We start from the raw sequence: 16,330 nt of genomic DNA, 5'->3' as shown, positions 1-16,330 counted from the left end.
GCATTTTTCTATCATCGTGCATTTATTAATTTAGGGATGATTGATTTCAATTTTAGTAGTTCTCCTTCTCCCTAGAGTGGATTCAAGTAGAGAAGATTTCCAAGTTTTAGGGTATTTTAATGAAGTTACATGCTTATTTTCTGGGACAAAGTACCCCACATCAAATTTATTCTTCCCTAAGATCTTCATAATCCAACACCAAATCAAGGCAGCCATGGAAGATAGTGATATTTTCATGAACAAGATAGGAACTAATATGAACATGAAGTTTGAGAAGTATTGGTCAAAGTACAATTTAATTCTTGCAATTGCAATTATTTTGGATCCTCGTTATAAGTTGCATTTTGTAGAGTGGGCTTATACTAAGCTTCACGGTAAGGATTCTCGAGAATTCAAGTGCGTTACAGACACATTGACATGTCTTTTTGATGTGTACACAGAAAATTTATCTCCTATTCTTAATGCAAGTTATCCAACGAATGAGACAACTAGTCACAATGAAGGTGGAGACACCATTCTTGAGGTAAATTCAAATTATTTCTAATTATTTTAGTTATGTATTGTTTTATATTGTATATTTGCATGTAACTAATAATTGTTTTTTGATTTTGTATGGTGTAGGATTTTGATAATAGTTATAAAAATGGTTCAAGTTCATGTAAGAAAAATGAATTGCATAAGTATTTGGATGAGGAAAGACTAGATAGAAAGCAAGATATAGATGTTCTTTCTTGGTGGCAAATGGAGCATTTTCATTATCCGATACTTTCACATATAGCTCAGGTTGTGTTAACAATTCCCATTTCTACCATTGCCTAAGAATCGGCTTTTAGTATTGCCGGTAGAGTATTAGATCAATATCGTAGTTCATTTTTACCTCAAACTATTCAAGCTTTGTTGTGCACTCGAGATTGGCTTTTTGGAAATGGAGGTAATATTTATATAACTTAATACTATAGTAGCTATTTTTTTCTTTTATGTTTTTCCATTATGTGAATTCTTTGTAATTTTTGTTTTTCTTAGCAATAGATGAAGGAAATACTGAAGTGGAAAGCCTTACTAAAGATATCTTCAATCTTTCTTGTGAAGATACTAGATCAGGACAATGTTCCAATAGTATTTCCCTTGAAGATTGATGAAAGGTAACGAGAAATAATTGATATTTTATTCATATTGTATCCCTCCATAATTTTATTTTTTCTCATATTTGGCTGTTGTGTGTGTCTTTTTTTTCCTTACAGTGAGATTGCATAATTGGTGAAAATTGCAATTTTGAGATTATGGAGGATTGAAGTTTTGAGATTAGGTTCATGGAGGAGGCTCTAGACTTATTCCTTTTCTCATTAACATTTTATTTAAAACTTGTGTCAATTGAGATTAATTTGAAACTCACATTGTCTAAGAGTTTTTTTGTTTACCAATGTGTAAGGTGTAAGACTTATTTAAGGATTTCAGCTTTATTTTTATTATATCTCTAATTTGAGGTGTTTTCATATAATAATTTGTTAAAAAATATTGTTTATTTTTTAAATGGGTGAAACGGGTTAAGCGGGTGAAAAACGATCCATTAGCCATAACGGGTCATGTCATGTTATTTGCGAATTTGTGCAGGTCGTGTCTGGGTTTGGTATTTCTGACCCGTTAACTTAACGAGTCGTGTTCATGTCAACCCGTCAAGAAAACGGGTTGACACGAATACGACTCGTAACCCGCAAAAAAGACCCGTTTGCCAACTCTACACGCCGTGTTTTTTCTTTCTTGGGCACCAGCGATACTGGGACTGCACACCTCACGGATAAACCCTTTTTGCAGCAACTCTTCTATCTTCTCTCGTAAAATGGCAATCTCCTTGGGACTCATGCGGTAATGTGGCAAATTAGGGAGACATGCTTCAGGCACCAAATCAATCTGATGTTGGATATCTCTCATGGGAGGTAGCTGGTTGGGTTGGTCATCAGCAATCAACTCATTAAAACCCTGCAAAATAATCTGCACTTTTTTTTGGATTTCAACTTTCTCAGGTATGACAGCTAACAACACTTTCATCACCACAGGATAAATTATTTTTGCATCTTTAACGGCTTCTAAATAATCACGTTCATTGCTAGGTATGGTGAGGAAACTGGAATTCGCAGCTGGTTTCTCAAGTTTTCCAGAGTCGACCACGGGATTCATAACAATTTTATGAGAGCCCCAATTGAAAACATACACGTTATCACGTCCCTTATGAGTGGCATCTGTATCAAACTGCCAAGGTCAACCCAACAAAATGTGACTAACATCCATATCAATAATATCACAAAGAACCTCGGACTTGTAATGATTACCATTGGACATCGGTACCTTGCAAACTTCTGTCACCTAAACTGAAGGGTCTCTTTTCACCCATTTCAAGGAATAAGGTGATTCATGCTTCTCTATTGGCAACTTTAAATAATTCATGACTTTTTTGGATATAAGATTCTTGCAGCTGCCACCATCGATAATTAAACTACACACCTTGTTGTTGATGATACAAAGAGATTGAAAGATCTTATGTCGTTGCCCGAATAACACCCGCTCGAAACCTAGGTTAATTAATTCGCTTCCTCATGAGTGAAATCAGCTCCTTCATAATCTTCATTAGCACAATGATCCTCATTGTCATTCTCATTCGCTAAAGCCAAGTTAACTTGCTGACGATTGGGACAATCGTTGGATTTGTGGCCAGGTTTGCAGCAACGATAATAGTGATCTCTATAAGGTTTTGCATAAGGATTCGGTCTCTAAAAAAGACCCTTCCCAAGTGTGGCTACTACCTTCTGCTGCTCCCTTTATGCCCTACCATTTGTTAGTATTATTATTCTCATGAACCTATGCAACTTCTTTACCTTCGTCTTTTGCACGGACAGGTGAATCAGTAGATTTCTTCTGAAAATTGCCAGAACTTGATCGTCTCTCGTTCTCCATAAGCTCCGCCTTAAGGACTATGCTATTGGCCTCTTGCAACCCATTTCGATCTTGGATGGAAGGTTTAAGCTCATACATTTACCTTGCCATTTGTTGACTATCGGTTTCATCTAGGCTATTACGTTCTGCAAGGGCTCAGAATTCAGATGTATACTCTGCCACCTTCTTATGGCCTTGGATGTAATTGTGGTAAAGGCGGTACAAATATTGCTCAAAGTCTGGTGGGAGGAATCTATCCATCATTAATTGCTTCATCTGTCCCCATGTTAGCATAGGAGCTTTACCTTGCCTTTGGCGCGTCTTCGGTAATCCCACCATACTGCAGCACTTCCTTTGAGATGAAAAGTTGTTAGCTTCACCATCTTCGCCTCGAGGACTTCCATAAGTTCAAAGAACCTCTCTACTTCAACAAGCCAATCCAATAAATCTTCAACTTGTAAGTGCCCATTGAAATATGGAATTTCAATCTTCATGCGATAACCTTCTTGGCATTGGTTATTGGGTTTGGCATAATCGTCATGAATTTCTTCCTTCAGCTCCGCATTACTATCTTCCTGACAAGGGCGTCGTGGGGGACGTTGTTCATTACACCGGTCTTCTCCTCTGTCTTTGTCTGGCTGTGCTTGGTTTCCCAAGGTCAAGATCATCTGATGTAGACACTCGATTGTTGTATTGAATTCATCAAGAGTGATTGGTTCCTCGTCTTCACAGGTCCTATCTTTTCCGTCTGGATGAGCCATTGGAGGCACTTCGAGTCAAACAAAAACTTGGCTCTGATACCAACTGACGCATTGAGATATAAAGGATAGGGAGATCGAATATCGGAATCCACCAACAACTTGGAATCCACCAAATAAATTGAGTAAACCTCAAATATATTGATTGAAAAAAAAAAGATGAATGATCCATGATGCTCCAACGCATTCATTTTATACAAGAGAAACTCAAGACTTGCTTGGAAAGCTAATGAGAAACCCTAGACTTGCTAGGAAAGCTAATTAGAAAACAAAAAGGGAAATAATAAAAGTTTCCCAAAATATTCTAAAAACTTTAAATGCTGAAAAGTCAAAGTAAACGATAGAATTTGGCTAAAATCACACATACATCAGAGCAAAGTAATGTGTTGCACTTGTCATGCCGTTCTCTTCAAACCGATAGGTCATGGGCCAGATTCTGAGCTCGTGGCCCATATTTGCACAAATTGGACTTTGCTGTCGTGACGACGTACGTGTCTGTCCAGCTATTCTTCCATCAACTCGACCATATGTTCCACATCATATATTTCTTTGTAAGGACGGAACATAAATTTTTATAAGGTGGTGACACATACTAATTAAAACAATAGAGTGAGTTGTGGGGGTCACTGGGTATGAGGTCATTATTCTAACTTATTTATATCACAAACAAGCAAGCTTATGCAAAGAAATTTAAGCTTTAGAGCTATACATCAAATTCAAATTTGATGATAACAATTTGACATTTTGTTAAACTTTCTACTCCACCCGATGTGTCATATTTACTTTCTTTTTTTTTTCGTTTTCTCCTAGCTTTGTTATAAAATGCTGCCGAAACAGATTTTAGAGTTCCACGGGGAATTACCACAACATTTTAACATTTTAGCCTTCCGAAGGCTGGCTCCTCTTCGGACAGTTGCATACAATGCCAACCAGCCATCCGAACCTAAGACCACTAAAGTCTGAATGCAGTGCCTTTCAACTGTACGAAAGAGGATCTTCTACTTATGTTTACGGAACTCAAAATTGTGTAGTACTTTTTAGCACAATATATTTACTCTTGTCATCTATTACTCAGAACCATTTTCCTCAGAGTGGATAACTTTCAATTCATCACACATAAAACCAACTAGTGTACAAGCAAGTTAAACGAATCCCGCTAGTTTATAATCAGCATTTACAATGTACATTTCCAGCATCTGAGCCAAGGCCTTGGGATGATGCATTGCCAGCTGGGTTCATCGTGGTTTCATTAGATGCAAAGCGAAGAAACCTTGCTTTAACACCTTACTAACAAAATACGGCCGATGAACACCATTAAGGATCATCCAGCACTAGGAATTTCAGCCCGGGAAAACTGAAGCTTCTGTAGCAATCCCCTTCTAAAAGTTGTAGCTATCATGCTCTCACTGATTCATAAATCTCAATATACCTTCCAGCTGTGTTGTTCCAGCTATTGTCAACTGCCATAACCTTCTTAACAATGCCATTCCATTCATCTGGCTCTGCACCAGTAATTAACAGAATACTAGAAAAATGAAAAAAGATAAAATTTAAAAACAAATTTAAAAACAAAGACAATGACTGACACTTTGATCAAATTGCAACCATCTAAAACAACGTTTGAACTGCTTTGGGCTGCAGTAGGCTGAGTTTTTAAATATAGCATCAAATATAGCTTCAGAACAGTTTCCGTATTGTTCAATAGTTTAAAAAATTTCTGTTCTGAAACTTAAACCAGATTCTCCAAAAAAATTAAAAATAAAAACCCATTTCTGTTTTTAAGTTATTTCTCCAGAAACTTTTGTGAAAAACCAGTTGTGGAAACTGATTTGGCTGCATATTTTCAAACTATTATCTGTTTTCATGATTTTAATGCCAGAAAACTGTTTTGAATCAAGGAACCAAACCGGCCCTGCCTTCATTGTTTCTTTTATTATAACTTCAAAAAGCATTATTTCTAGGCAAAAAGTTACTTTTGGTCCCTATAGTTTGCCACTTTTACCACTTTGGTCGCTGTTGTTTCAGCACCGAAATTTGAAATTCAACAACTTTTTCCATATGAAAGACATTTAATAATGATACAAGCAGAGGTTCTAAAATAATAATAATAACAATAATAATGATGCAAGCAGAACTTACTGTTTCTGTAGCAAGCGAATGCACGACCTAGAGCCCTATTTAGGGATCCTTCATCAATTCCTTCAAAAACAAACCTAACAAAAACAAATTTGCAGCATTCATAGGTACACTTCTACGATAATACTTAGAACACACAGCCAGGGCATATGCAACACACTGTCACCCTAGTAATGTAAACTAGCACCTCAGAGCATGTACTTTTCAATCATCTGGTGAGGAACAGTACCAAAAAAAAAAAGGATCCCTTCTCTTTGAAAATAAATAAATGGCAACGCTTTGAATGAAATATGACAGAAAAAAGTCAGCTAGTGGTTAAAAGAGCTTGTCTCCGCACTCTTCTCTTAATTGTAAATTAGTACTTTCACTTAAAACTAAATTGTGTCTCTGTGAAAGAGAGAGAAGGAGAGAGAATTCCTGATTTAATCTAAACATTGAGGATGAGTGAAAGGTGAACACAAGTTCAGTGACTTATAATCAAGAAATAATCACTCTAAAGTGCAGAATAAACACTTCAAAGAAATTAGTATAAACAAGTTCATGTGGTCTGAGGCAAATCAAAGAAACATGGTTAGCCTAAGCTCTGGAGAGTAACCAAAGACCTGCCAAACCTTGTTCTTTGATCTCTTTTCTTTAATAATTAAGGCTTAATTCAACCCTGGTACACGGAAGGTGTACCCTAATCTATGATGATAAATCTGTGTTATTATCCTTGACTTGATCCATCAGTAAAAATCTCCACCAACTTAAACACAGCATATTCATGACAGCACAGTGAGAGATTAAAACAAACTAAGAGGGAATTTCACATTCTTCGAACTGCTTGTGCCATAATTTTTTGCTTCCGGCCTACTTGTAACTTTAGGCCTTTGGATGAAAATTTGAATAATCTTTAGCAATAATTTAGTATGATTTAAGATTGGAAACACACTCCAGTCCTGTGTCTTGTCTAGTTTCTTACTTGGTTTTCATGCTCTCTACATTTTCATCAAGTTTGAGTTGACAATGCTTTTCTTGTTACAATACAGATTAGTAAATATTTGGTTAGCGCATCATTGCAGCTTTACCTTATTTCTACAGTCGTTAATTTGTTTTCCTATGCACCATAAAGAATTTGAGTTTATAGACACCATCACCGCCACACCTGACCAAAGTAGTTATTTCCTAGTATTTAAAGCTGAGAAAAATGCCTCTGGTTAATAGTAAATAGGCATTTGCCTAGCTTCTCGAGCAAATTGGTGCAGTGGATTCAAGTTGTGAGCCAATTCGTTAAAGCTTAATTTAATATTCAGAAATTGCAAAGGAAGTTACCCATTGGCCATCTCATGGTTTGGCTCATCATCCATGTCAAAGACCGTGTCTGCAAGACCGCCAGTCTTTCTTACTACTGGGACCTGAAACAATTGATTCAACCTAAGTGAGACCTTCAAATAACTTTGGTTTTCTCTACTAACTCATTTTGTGTATCTACTATTTACTGCAGTGTGAATAAAAATATCTTATATATAATGCTATACAAGCAAAAAGTCAGAGATAGACAAGACGTTGTAGCTAGTGAGACATAGTTTCCCAGCTCTAGAATGCTTCAGAAGAGTTGTTAGTACATAGCCACTAAAGAAAAAATCAAATGGTAGGATATAATTGTCCAATAGAAGTACATACTGCCCCATAACGCATTCCAATCATTTGGGCAAGTCCACATGGCTCATACATGGAAGGAACTAGTATAAAGTCTGCAGCAGCATACAGCAAGTGGGATAGCTCCTCACTGCATTGCAAAGCAAAACAGAAACACCACTTATTTAGTAAGCAGAAACATCAGCCGTAAGCTTTCTTGGAAAATAAACAGAAATTTATGTAGAAGGGACAGGCACTTCAGCTATTGTATGGAATAAATTTATATCTTCCCACAACAATAAATTCCAACACTGAATAAGAAAATATGAATATAGTATTTAAACAGATCTGTAGGTACAATTAAATGTAAATTATGAATTGGATGGTGTTTCAAGATTGATTACCTATACATCAACAATATCCGAATGCTTTGACCTTGGTTATGCTACAAAAACGGTACAAAGTATGAAAGTCTGTCAGCTTTCTTTGACTCAAAAGGTAGGGTATATAAAACAAGAAAAATATTTAATAATCACAGATCTTCCACAAAACTCAATATCTCATGGAATATTGAATATCCTGTTGCTCTTGTCAAGGATACTTCTGTTCGCATCATTAATCCTTTTTTTGTCAAGGATACTTCTGACATCTTCTCTGTATTATTCCAATTTTAGCGACTTAAAAAAATAATAAGTTTTCGATGAATATTAATTACTAACAAAATCACAAATTTCAAATCCTCTCATATACGGGACACTATGCAAAGTGAGAAGCATGACAACTAGGAAAAACAGAAAAAGAAAAAAATTGCATCTAGATTTTATGGTGTAAGAAATACATTTATTAGACATTTGTGTTGTGAGCCACACTATAAGTGTAGCAATATGATAAAATGCCTTCTTTTTCTGGTTCCCAATGCAGTTATCTTTCTATTCTAAAATAGTCATTCATTTCCAAATATCTTGTAGACTTGTTTCAGTTAATAAGGCAAGGACTGACTCTGAAAAATTGAGTAGTATCATATTGCTATTGGACAAACTAAGATAGCATTAGATAATTGGGAACCTAGAAGAGCAGACAGAATAGAGCATACAAATTTTCTTGCTAAGCTTTGAAATCTGACAGCCTGATGCATATCCCAGATGAAGGGCGAGGGTGATTTGGCTTTAAAAAAACAGTGTTCTGTAAAGCTACTATTGGGTATACACTCCAAATATAGTTTACACTCTTCGAGTTATTTGAATGGTCATTAACCAAAGACTTACAAGCCAAATCATGGTTAAACAAAGAGAGAACCAACAAGGGAAATATGAGAAAACAAAAAACAAGAAAAAACAGAGTAATTCAGACATTATTGTGTCTTGAATCCTAGTATAACTTGAGAGACATAAACGTCAAATCCATTACCAAATTCACAAGACCTTCAAATTCACTTTCAACCCGAGAATCAGGAGCTTTTCCCAGTATAACCATCTGTCCACCCTGAAATTGACTCCAGCATTTGGAGCAAAGAGAAAATAATCAGAAACACATTCTCTACTCTTAATTGAGATTGTAGTCAGGAAGATCTAAAGCACAAATGTGAAGAAAAAAAATACAGGCAAAGAATTGCCAAAATTCTCATAACAAATTAAATAATCTCTCCAAACAATGTCTTTCTGTCGGGTCTGTTGGACATCTTGTTTCTAAAACCAATCTTGTGCCAGCTTACATAACACTGCTAGTTTTCTTAAGGGCCCAGTCTCATATAACTGTCAAACTGTATGACAACACATACAGGAAAACTTAAGTATACACACATGCATGTGCAAGTGTGCATGCACCAACGCATCCATGCCCACCCATCTATCCACACACCCAAGGCACAACTTAGGAGCACAAAAGAATGTAATGCAGTAACAAACTTACAAGTTCTTCAACTTGCTTAATTGCATGAATAATCAAATGAAGACCCTTTTGTGCTACTAAGCGAGTGATGCACACAACCAAGGGCACCTTGAGTGCAGTATCTGGCACATGGTTTCCCGAGGCCAAACCAAGTCCTCTTTGGACATAGTATTTGCATAACTTTTTGCCCTCAAAGTTTTGAGCTGCAAGAGACAGAACAAAGGATAATGAGAACAAAAATTACCGTGCATTGGGTTAAATTCTTAGTAACAGAGTTTCCGGCATTGCATGGACCCTTCCCCCAGTGTATCCTGGTCAACCCAACATACATTAAGGATAAGACTAACAGACAATCCAAAGAAGTGTAAACTTTCAAAAACAACAAACCGGAAACTTGTACTTATACCATCCAACACGCCTCCACAGATGTACTACCCATGCCACTCCTAAGCTAAGGAGTCTTTGTTTGTTAATCTTTTCCGGGACTGAAAATAAATCCTAGTAATTTATGCATTTTTTAATGGATTCTGTAATTAAAATGCCAGAAAAGAGTTACAGCCACTGGCATAGAAGTTCTTGCACGCACAGGGATATATGCTGCTGGTGGATGTCATGATCATTAACTCAACTGAAAATTGTAGATAGGAATAGTGTTTGATGTCAGGGATAGGAACCAACTGATCTCTCTCTCTCTCTCTCTCTCTCTCTCTCTCTCTCAGCTTCTTTTAGAGGAAGTAGATATTGAGCGTGCAGAACCACAAGTTGGATCACTCAAACTTATATCTCAACAAATTCAAATACTGGTCCATCTAATACCTTGCACTTTTGCAGGCAAACTGCAGCTCCCTCTCTAGAGTTTATCAGATGAAGATGTAGCACATAGGAAAAAAAGAAGAGAACAAAAACAATAAAAATTCAGGATAACTCTAACTTTAGTCTTCTAATCTAAAATTGATAGGCAAAACTAGGGTTCAGTTACAAGGATTGCCAATTAATAAATGTAATCTAAAAGGAAATCAAGGAAAAGAAAGCATTAAAATAGTTAAACACTACTAAAACAAAGTAGAAATTAAATTAATGTAGTACAGTATTCTATTTTATAAGAAACAAATACTGTAATGAAAACTACACTGAAGATTATTCCTTAGCCTATGCAAAGAGGTACAGAGGCCACCAAGATCCCCATTAATTACAATCTCAAGGGAGGAAGAGCAAAATAGAAAAGAATATAATATTCTATATCTAAGACATTTATTACGGGAGTTACACAGATGTGAACATACAAACAGGCGCATGCTCACTCACACACACACGACACGGAGAAATAACATTTTCCATCCTCATCTAGTAATCTTATGACATTTACTGATCTAGCTTTATTTCCAAAACTACTCCAACAAAATGATAGATAAGAAAAGCTTCAAAAAAAAAAAATTATATATATATTTGAAAAGGAAAAGCTTCAAAAATATATATGATCAAATTGCAAATTTAATACGAACTTACTCATAAGTTCTTACCATGGAACTTTGAAGGCAAGAAAACATCAGTAGAAGGGTTCCACATCGCAGTGTCTATTCCATTTACTATACCTACGTACCTACAGAATTACATGAAATTTAAATATCAACAGATGCAAAGACAATAAGAGGTTTTATATTCTTAATCAGAGAGGAGAAATAGAAATAAAGCTGAATTTAAAGACAAGTGATATGCAAAAAGCATAATGTTATTGCAGTTTTTCAAGGGGCAAAAAGGCATGAAAAGAGATCACTAAGTGCAACCATCTAATTGCCGGATCTTGTACTGCAACAGTAGTTCAACAATGTCTGATTCAATTCCTTACAAAGAAATAATGTCAGATTCAAACAAAGAGAAATCTATAGGAAACCTCGATTTTAATAAAAATGCAAAACCATTTGTGTTTATTATCACAGTTAAGGAACTTACTTATCACGGTGTCTTATCAAAGTATTTGAAAGCCATCCAGAGCAGAGTGTTTCCTTGAGATATGTTGGAGAAACTGTACTGAAAGTGAAAGAAGAATCACTTGTTGACATAATAGATACAAGGGGAGCTTGTCTGTGCCAATGTGGGTGGGTGTGTGCTCATGCCTGCACAGGCACAATGGAAAATATATGATGACACTGAAGGAAATTAAAGAAACTTTGTGTGGACTTAATATGGAATTTAATCAAGTTCTTGGTAGAGGCCCTTTTGCTACTTTAAGGCAGGTATATGTATCTGTCAGTGAGAAAGGAGTAGAAAGACCTTGATGCTTTACTCTATCCCACAGGACAAGTATAGTCTAACTGTTGCACCACTTTTCAGAGATGCGTGAGGGGAAGCTCAATTTGATAATACAGATTAACTCTGAATGTGACTGATGTGGGGAAGCCTGGGCACAACCATGACTTTGGTACTGGTACTGGTACTGGTACCCTCTCAAAGGAAGAGATGCAGTCTCAAATGGATGGTTTTTGTTTTTGTAATAAGAAACAAAACTTTCCATTAAATAGAAAATAAGTACAAAAATAGTTAACTAGTCCACTTCTAAAAAAGCTTAACAAGAAAGCTGCAACATAAACTCTATCCTAAGAGAGACCTAGTAACACAATACCAGAGTTACCAAAAACAGCTGCTTTCCAAAATGATAGAACAGAGAAAGACAGCTCTTTAAACTCTGAAGCTACAGATGCCCACAAAGAAACCCAAAAGTGAACCCTATCCCATATGCACTTCACCTGCTTACGAAGCACATTCTCAAAAACCCCCATATTCCTTTCCATCCATAACCCAGAAAATTGCCATCATAGCACATCTCCCAGAACCACACCCCTTTTCTTTCCACCAACAGCAAATATTTTAACACTTGGGCCAAAATGTAAACCCTATTTTAGTTTTTATGACAAGCAACCTTTTTCTATATCATTTGGCAAACGTAGTTAGACAACTCAAGGCATTAAAAAAATATACAAAGAAAATGTGCATTACTTGGTCATGGCTGGCTATGGATATCAACTGCAAATATGAGTTTATCAAAAAATAAAAAAATAGAGATCAACCAAAAAATCAGTAACACCACTTACACCACTGCATTGCTGTAGACAATTCCACCTTTCAATAAGCTTAACCTCTCAGGATTATGGCCAACAGTTCGATCATCAACTGCCTAAACCATATTGATAAGTGTGAGAGACATGGTAAGTTTTGGCTGTTAAAGCGAGTAATTTGAAAATTCAACCAGGGCTGATCTGAGTTTGCAAAGGTACTGACAAATATACACACACATGAAAAATACTGTTTTTCCTTCTACCCAGAAGGTAATAGTTAGGTGTGACCAAAGAAACATGTTATCAATTGATGAAAAATCCTAGCAACACCAGATTAAAATCTCAATACATAGCTTCAGCCAAATTAGCACAAGCAATGAACTCAGCATCTATGATATTACTCTGTGACCGCATGTGGCAAAGAACCAATTAAAATTTTACAAAATATAAAAACACACACACAAATCACATCCATGTAAAGAGCTCACTTTGTCAAAGGTTGCATATAGAGATCCGTCAAGACCGCACATGTTAAGTTGCTCTTGTCTGCCATAAAAATAAAACAATGGTTATGAAGATATTTTGGAAGACTTAATGAACTTCATATACATTAAAGAAACAGCTCTTTTAGAAGTTGCATGGATCACAAAATGTCACATGAATTTAAGAATACAACAAATAAAACAAGTATTTTGTTGTTAGATAACTGAAGTCCATTACTGACAGGTCACATAGCATTCTTTCTGGAACAGAGGAATGAAATACTAAAGTAAAAAAGCAACAATAAAAAAAATATTTAAAAAAAATACTTACTAGGTGTCGTTAGATATACTTTTTAGATTCTGTATATGTGACGCAATCTGAAAGTTTCAAGGATATTCATATTAACACAATTCCAATATTGGGGCTATACCTATCAGAAACAAGTTACAAGAATTGGCTAAGAATCACTTCAATAATTTTATGTGAAACATATGCTTAAAAGTTATAGGTTCCTGATCCATGATTGAGTATAAGAAGAAATTTACTGGGATTTTTTATCAGTAGAACATGAACAAAGCACATGTAAAACCTTGCAATATTAGGTGAAACTATAAATAATTGTGACAGTTCAATCAGGTAAAAAGAAATCCAAGGATTCTCAACTAAGAAAGAATGATCAAATCAAATTAATGGAGCAGAAATAGCTCAAGGGGACAAAGTATATTGAAAAAATAAGAGTACACAAGCATTTATTTACTTTTCTCTATAAGAATTTTTTTTCACTTACCTACATTCACCATAATGCTCCATGTTATGGATTGTCAATACTATTCTCGGTTTCTACAAATTAGTGAATCACACAAGGTGATATTAATATTATATGCAAAAATGAACCATATTACAACATTGTTATCCATCAGAAACCTTGAAGATGACACAGTAGTGATAACAGAAGTAAATACCTGAAGCGAAAGATAATGATACATATCCCAATAAAGCAAGGGTAAAGCACCTGTCTGCCATTCATGGACATGAATGATATCAGGTTGTGTTCCAGTCACCTGCTATGATGTATACTCTTGTCAGAAATTGGAAGAACAAAATTTGTGAAGTCAACAGTTTTAAATAAATTGTAACAAGGATATCATGCTACAAAGAACTTGGCAGAACAGCTAAGAAACACTTGATTTGGAATGTTTGAAGTTATTTATTTGTGTTTTCCTGTGTAGTGTATATTAATACTACAAATATTCAAACAACACTACATATGAAACTCATTCATGGGACCATGAATTCAAGCAGTCCTTCGCTTCCATATCCATTTTTTCATGCAAATTAAAACTCAAAGCCAAGATGCCAACAAACAAAGCCTCTACGATCTATCATTTCTAGGCCAGGAGACCAAGTTGACTTTTTGAATCAATGCACATAAATAAGAACTGAAAAAATTAACTTTCTATCAGTTTGAGTTGAAGTACAGATAACAACCTGCATCCATTCAAGGCAAGCACGACTAAAGAACAGATATGCCTCTAGCTCATTGTATGAACCCCCATACACATGTTGGCCCTTAAAGAACTGATGTGATGGCTCAATAAATATAACTGGGATTCCTGAAACTGTGCCACTATACGCATGAGTGGGAATCCACTTTCCATCATGATAAGAGTTATATGTTGTGATCAACGTCAAGTCATCAATCTGCTCCCTCTGGATACACCCATAGAAAGGAAGCATTATATCTACTCTATGGCCCCGCGATAAACATGCTCGAGCAAGTCCAGTTACAACATCACCAAGACCACCAACTTTAGCTATTGGTGCCATTTCAGCTGTGACATGAATTATGTGCATGAGTTTGGAATCTTTCTTTACTTCAGAGGGAACTTCCAAGTTCGCATCCCAAGAAGGGAAGCCCTTCTTCCAAAATGGGATTTCATCAGTAGGAGAAGGCCAAACGAATTCCTGAATGCCAAAATCAGTCAAACTTCCTTGCTTTGCAATGCCTACCTGCATATAGAAGTTTTACTAGTTAATAATAGTGATTATAACAATAAACATGAAAATTGAAACATTTGTTGTATCTATGACTTTGTTTTAGAAATTCAGAGTAATTTACAAATTGAATATACATGATGGGCTAGAGTCCAGACTTAGGCTTCAAATAATTTCTAGTACTGATTTTGATTAGATTTACAGCTTCAAAAAAATTTAACCAATACCAATAGGATTCCTCTTCTATGCAAAATTTATTCCCCCTTGAATTTTAAAACTTTCAGCCATCCACAAATGAATTCCGTATACAAATACTGAAGCATATCTATTTAACTTAGACTACAGCCGCCCACAAAAATGCATAAAATGAAGCTAAATTATCTCAATAACAACCAAAACTTTCAATCTCTTACAACACGTATCAAGTTTAAAGTTCTTCATTGGTCCATATATCCTTTTACATACCCAGTTTAACCCACAATCAAAATTCAAATATTTACAACAAACTCAAATCATATTAGAAAAATGGAAACTGCAAAAATTAGCATTTGCTTCGTTTTTTCTTTTTTATAATAAGAAAAATAAATAAAAGGTTGGGGGGGAGGGGGGGTGTGCGCGGGGAATGGAGAAATTACCTCTGATGAGAGATGGGTTTGAGCTTGAATTTTGAATTTAGAAGAAGAGCACAAGTTGTGGGCACTCAGTCCATTATTTCTATTCAACACTATCCTCCTCCTCCTCCTTGGATTTGACAATCTTGAACTTGAAGGACCAAAGAACCTTCCTGCAGTTGCACACTCCATTTTCACTCTCATTTGCAGCAGAGACTACTGCCTTTTTTTTTAATTTTTGGGTGAAATGAGGGCCAAAGCCCAAGCAGAAAAACCACGATTTGAATAACTCCAAAATACCATGTTTAACGGGTCGCTCAAAAATGGGTTATTTTTCCCAAATACGCAAAGAGAGCTCACCAATCATCCCACTAAGCAAAAATCCTGTCTCTCTCTGTATGAAAGAAACCAAAAATCCCACTAAGCAAAACCCACCAAATCCTTAAACAATCTTTTTTGTTTTTTAAATCCTCCTTGGTGTTGGCGGCATTGAAGCTGGCCAACAAGTCCAACGTCAACCTATGAAGACTTGAATTGTTTGTGAACATAAAGATGCGAAGTGCTCTTACAAAAATGTGGAAGAATTGAGGATAGGCCGAGAACTTTTGACTACATGCCCCAAAAGAACGTATTTTCATGAGCTGTTTAGTTTAGTATACTGCAAAGGGAACACCAAACTAAACCCAATTTCATTACATTTCTGAATGGGAGCTTCTATAGTGTGTGGAAAGTTATAAGGGGTGTTTTTGAGGGGTATGTACAAGTCGTTGGATTTTATCTAACGGTGAGTTTTTAAAAGAGGGTGCATGTAGAACTATGTTGAAATTTGACCCGTTGGAAACCCAACTTCAGTTGAAGATCT

At 35.9% G+C, this 16,330-nt stretch overlaps 2 protein-coding genes across 3 annotated transcripts; one reads left to right on the top strand and one right to left on the bottom strand.

The window, feature by feature from the left end:
• LOC18775348 (zinc finger BED domain-containing protein DAYSLEEPER) lies at nucleotides 215-1,254 on the top strand. The gene is made up of 4 exons (XM_020565690.1): nucleotides 215-523; nucleotides 622-783; nucleotides 1,030-1,142; nucleotides 1,242-1,254. Exons 1-4 carry the CDS (start codon nucleotides 215-217, stop codon nucleotides 1,252-1,254), a joined length of 597 nt encoding a protein of 198 aa, XP_020421279.1.
• On the bottom strand, nucleotides 4,667-16,117 carry LOC18773945 (glycogen synthase). Of its 2 annotated transcripts, none has more exons than XM_020566721.1 (15): nucleotides 15,493-16,117; nucleotides 14,351-14,872; nucleotides 13,825-13,926; nucleotides 13,650-13,702; nucleotides 12,868-12,925; nucleotides 12,416-12,498; nucleotides 11,277-11,354; nucleotides 10,847-10,926; nucleotides 9,348-9,529; nucleotides 8,847-8,921; nucleotides 7,844-7,884; nucleotides 7,485-7,590; nucleotides 7,134-7,216; nucleotides 5,826-5,899; nucleotides 4,667-5,188 (listed from the first exon to the last, which is right to left on the bottom strand). In XM_020566721.1, the coding sequence occupies exons 1-15, from the start codon at nucleotides 15,670-15,672 to the stop codon at nucleotides 5,082-5,084; spliced, it is 1,824 nt and encodes a 607-aa protein (XP_020422310.1). In that variant the 5' UTR covers nucleotides 15,673-16,117; the 3' UTR covers nucleotides 4,667-5,081. The 2 variants fall into 2 exon arrangements, with proteins under 2 accessions (XP_020422310.1, XP_007208471.2); XM_007208409.2 differs by having other exon boundaries at nucleotides 13,825-13,923; nucleotides 15,493-16,115.

This window comes from Prunus persica, chromosome G6, assembly GCF_000346465.2.
Source record: "Prunus persica cultivar Lovell chromosome G6, Prunus_persica_NCBIv2, whole genome shotgun sequence".
Lineage (NCBI taxonomy): Eukaryota > Viridiplantae > Streptophyta > Magnoliopsida > Rosales > Rosaceae > Prunus > Prunus persica.
Note: the sequence above shows the minus strand (reverse complement) of the source record. Positions and strands in the feature narration are given on the sequence as shown.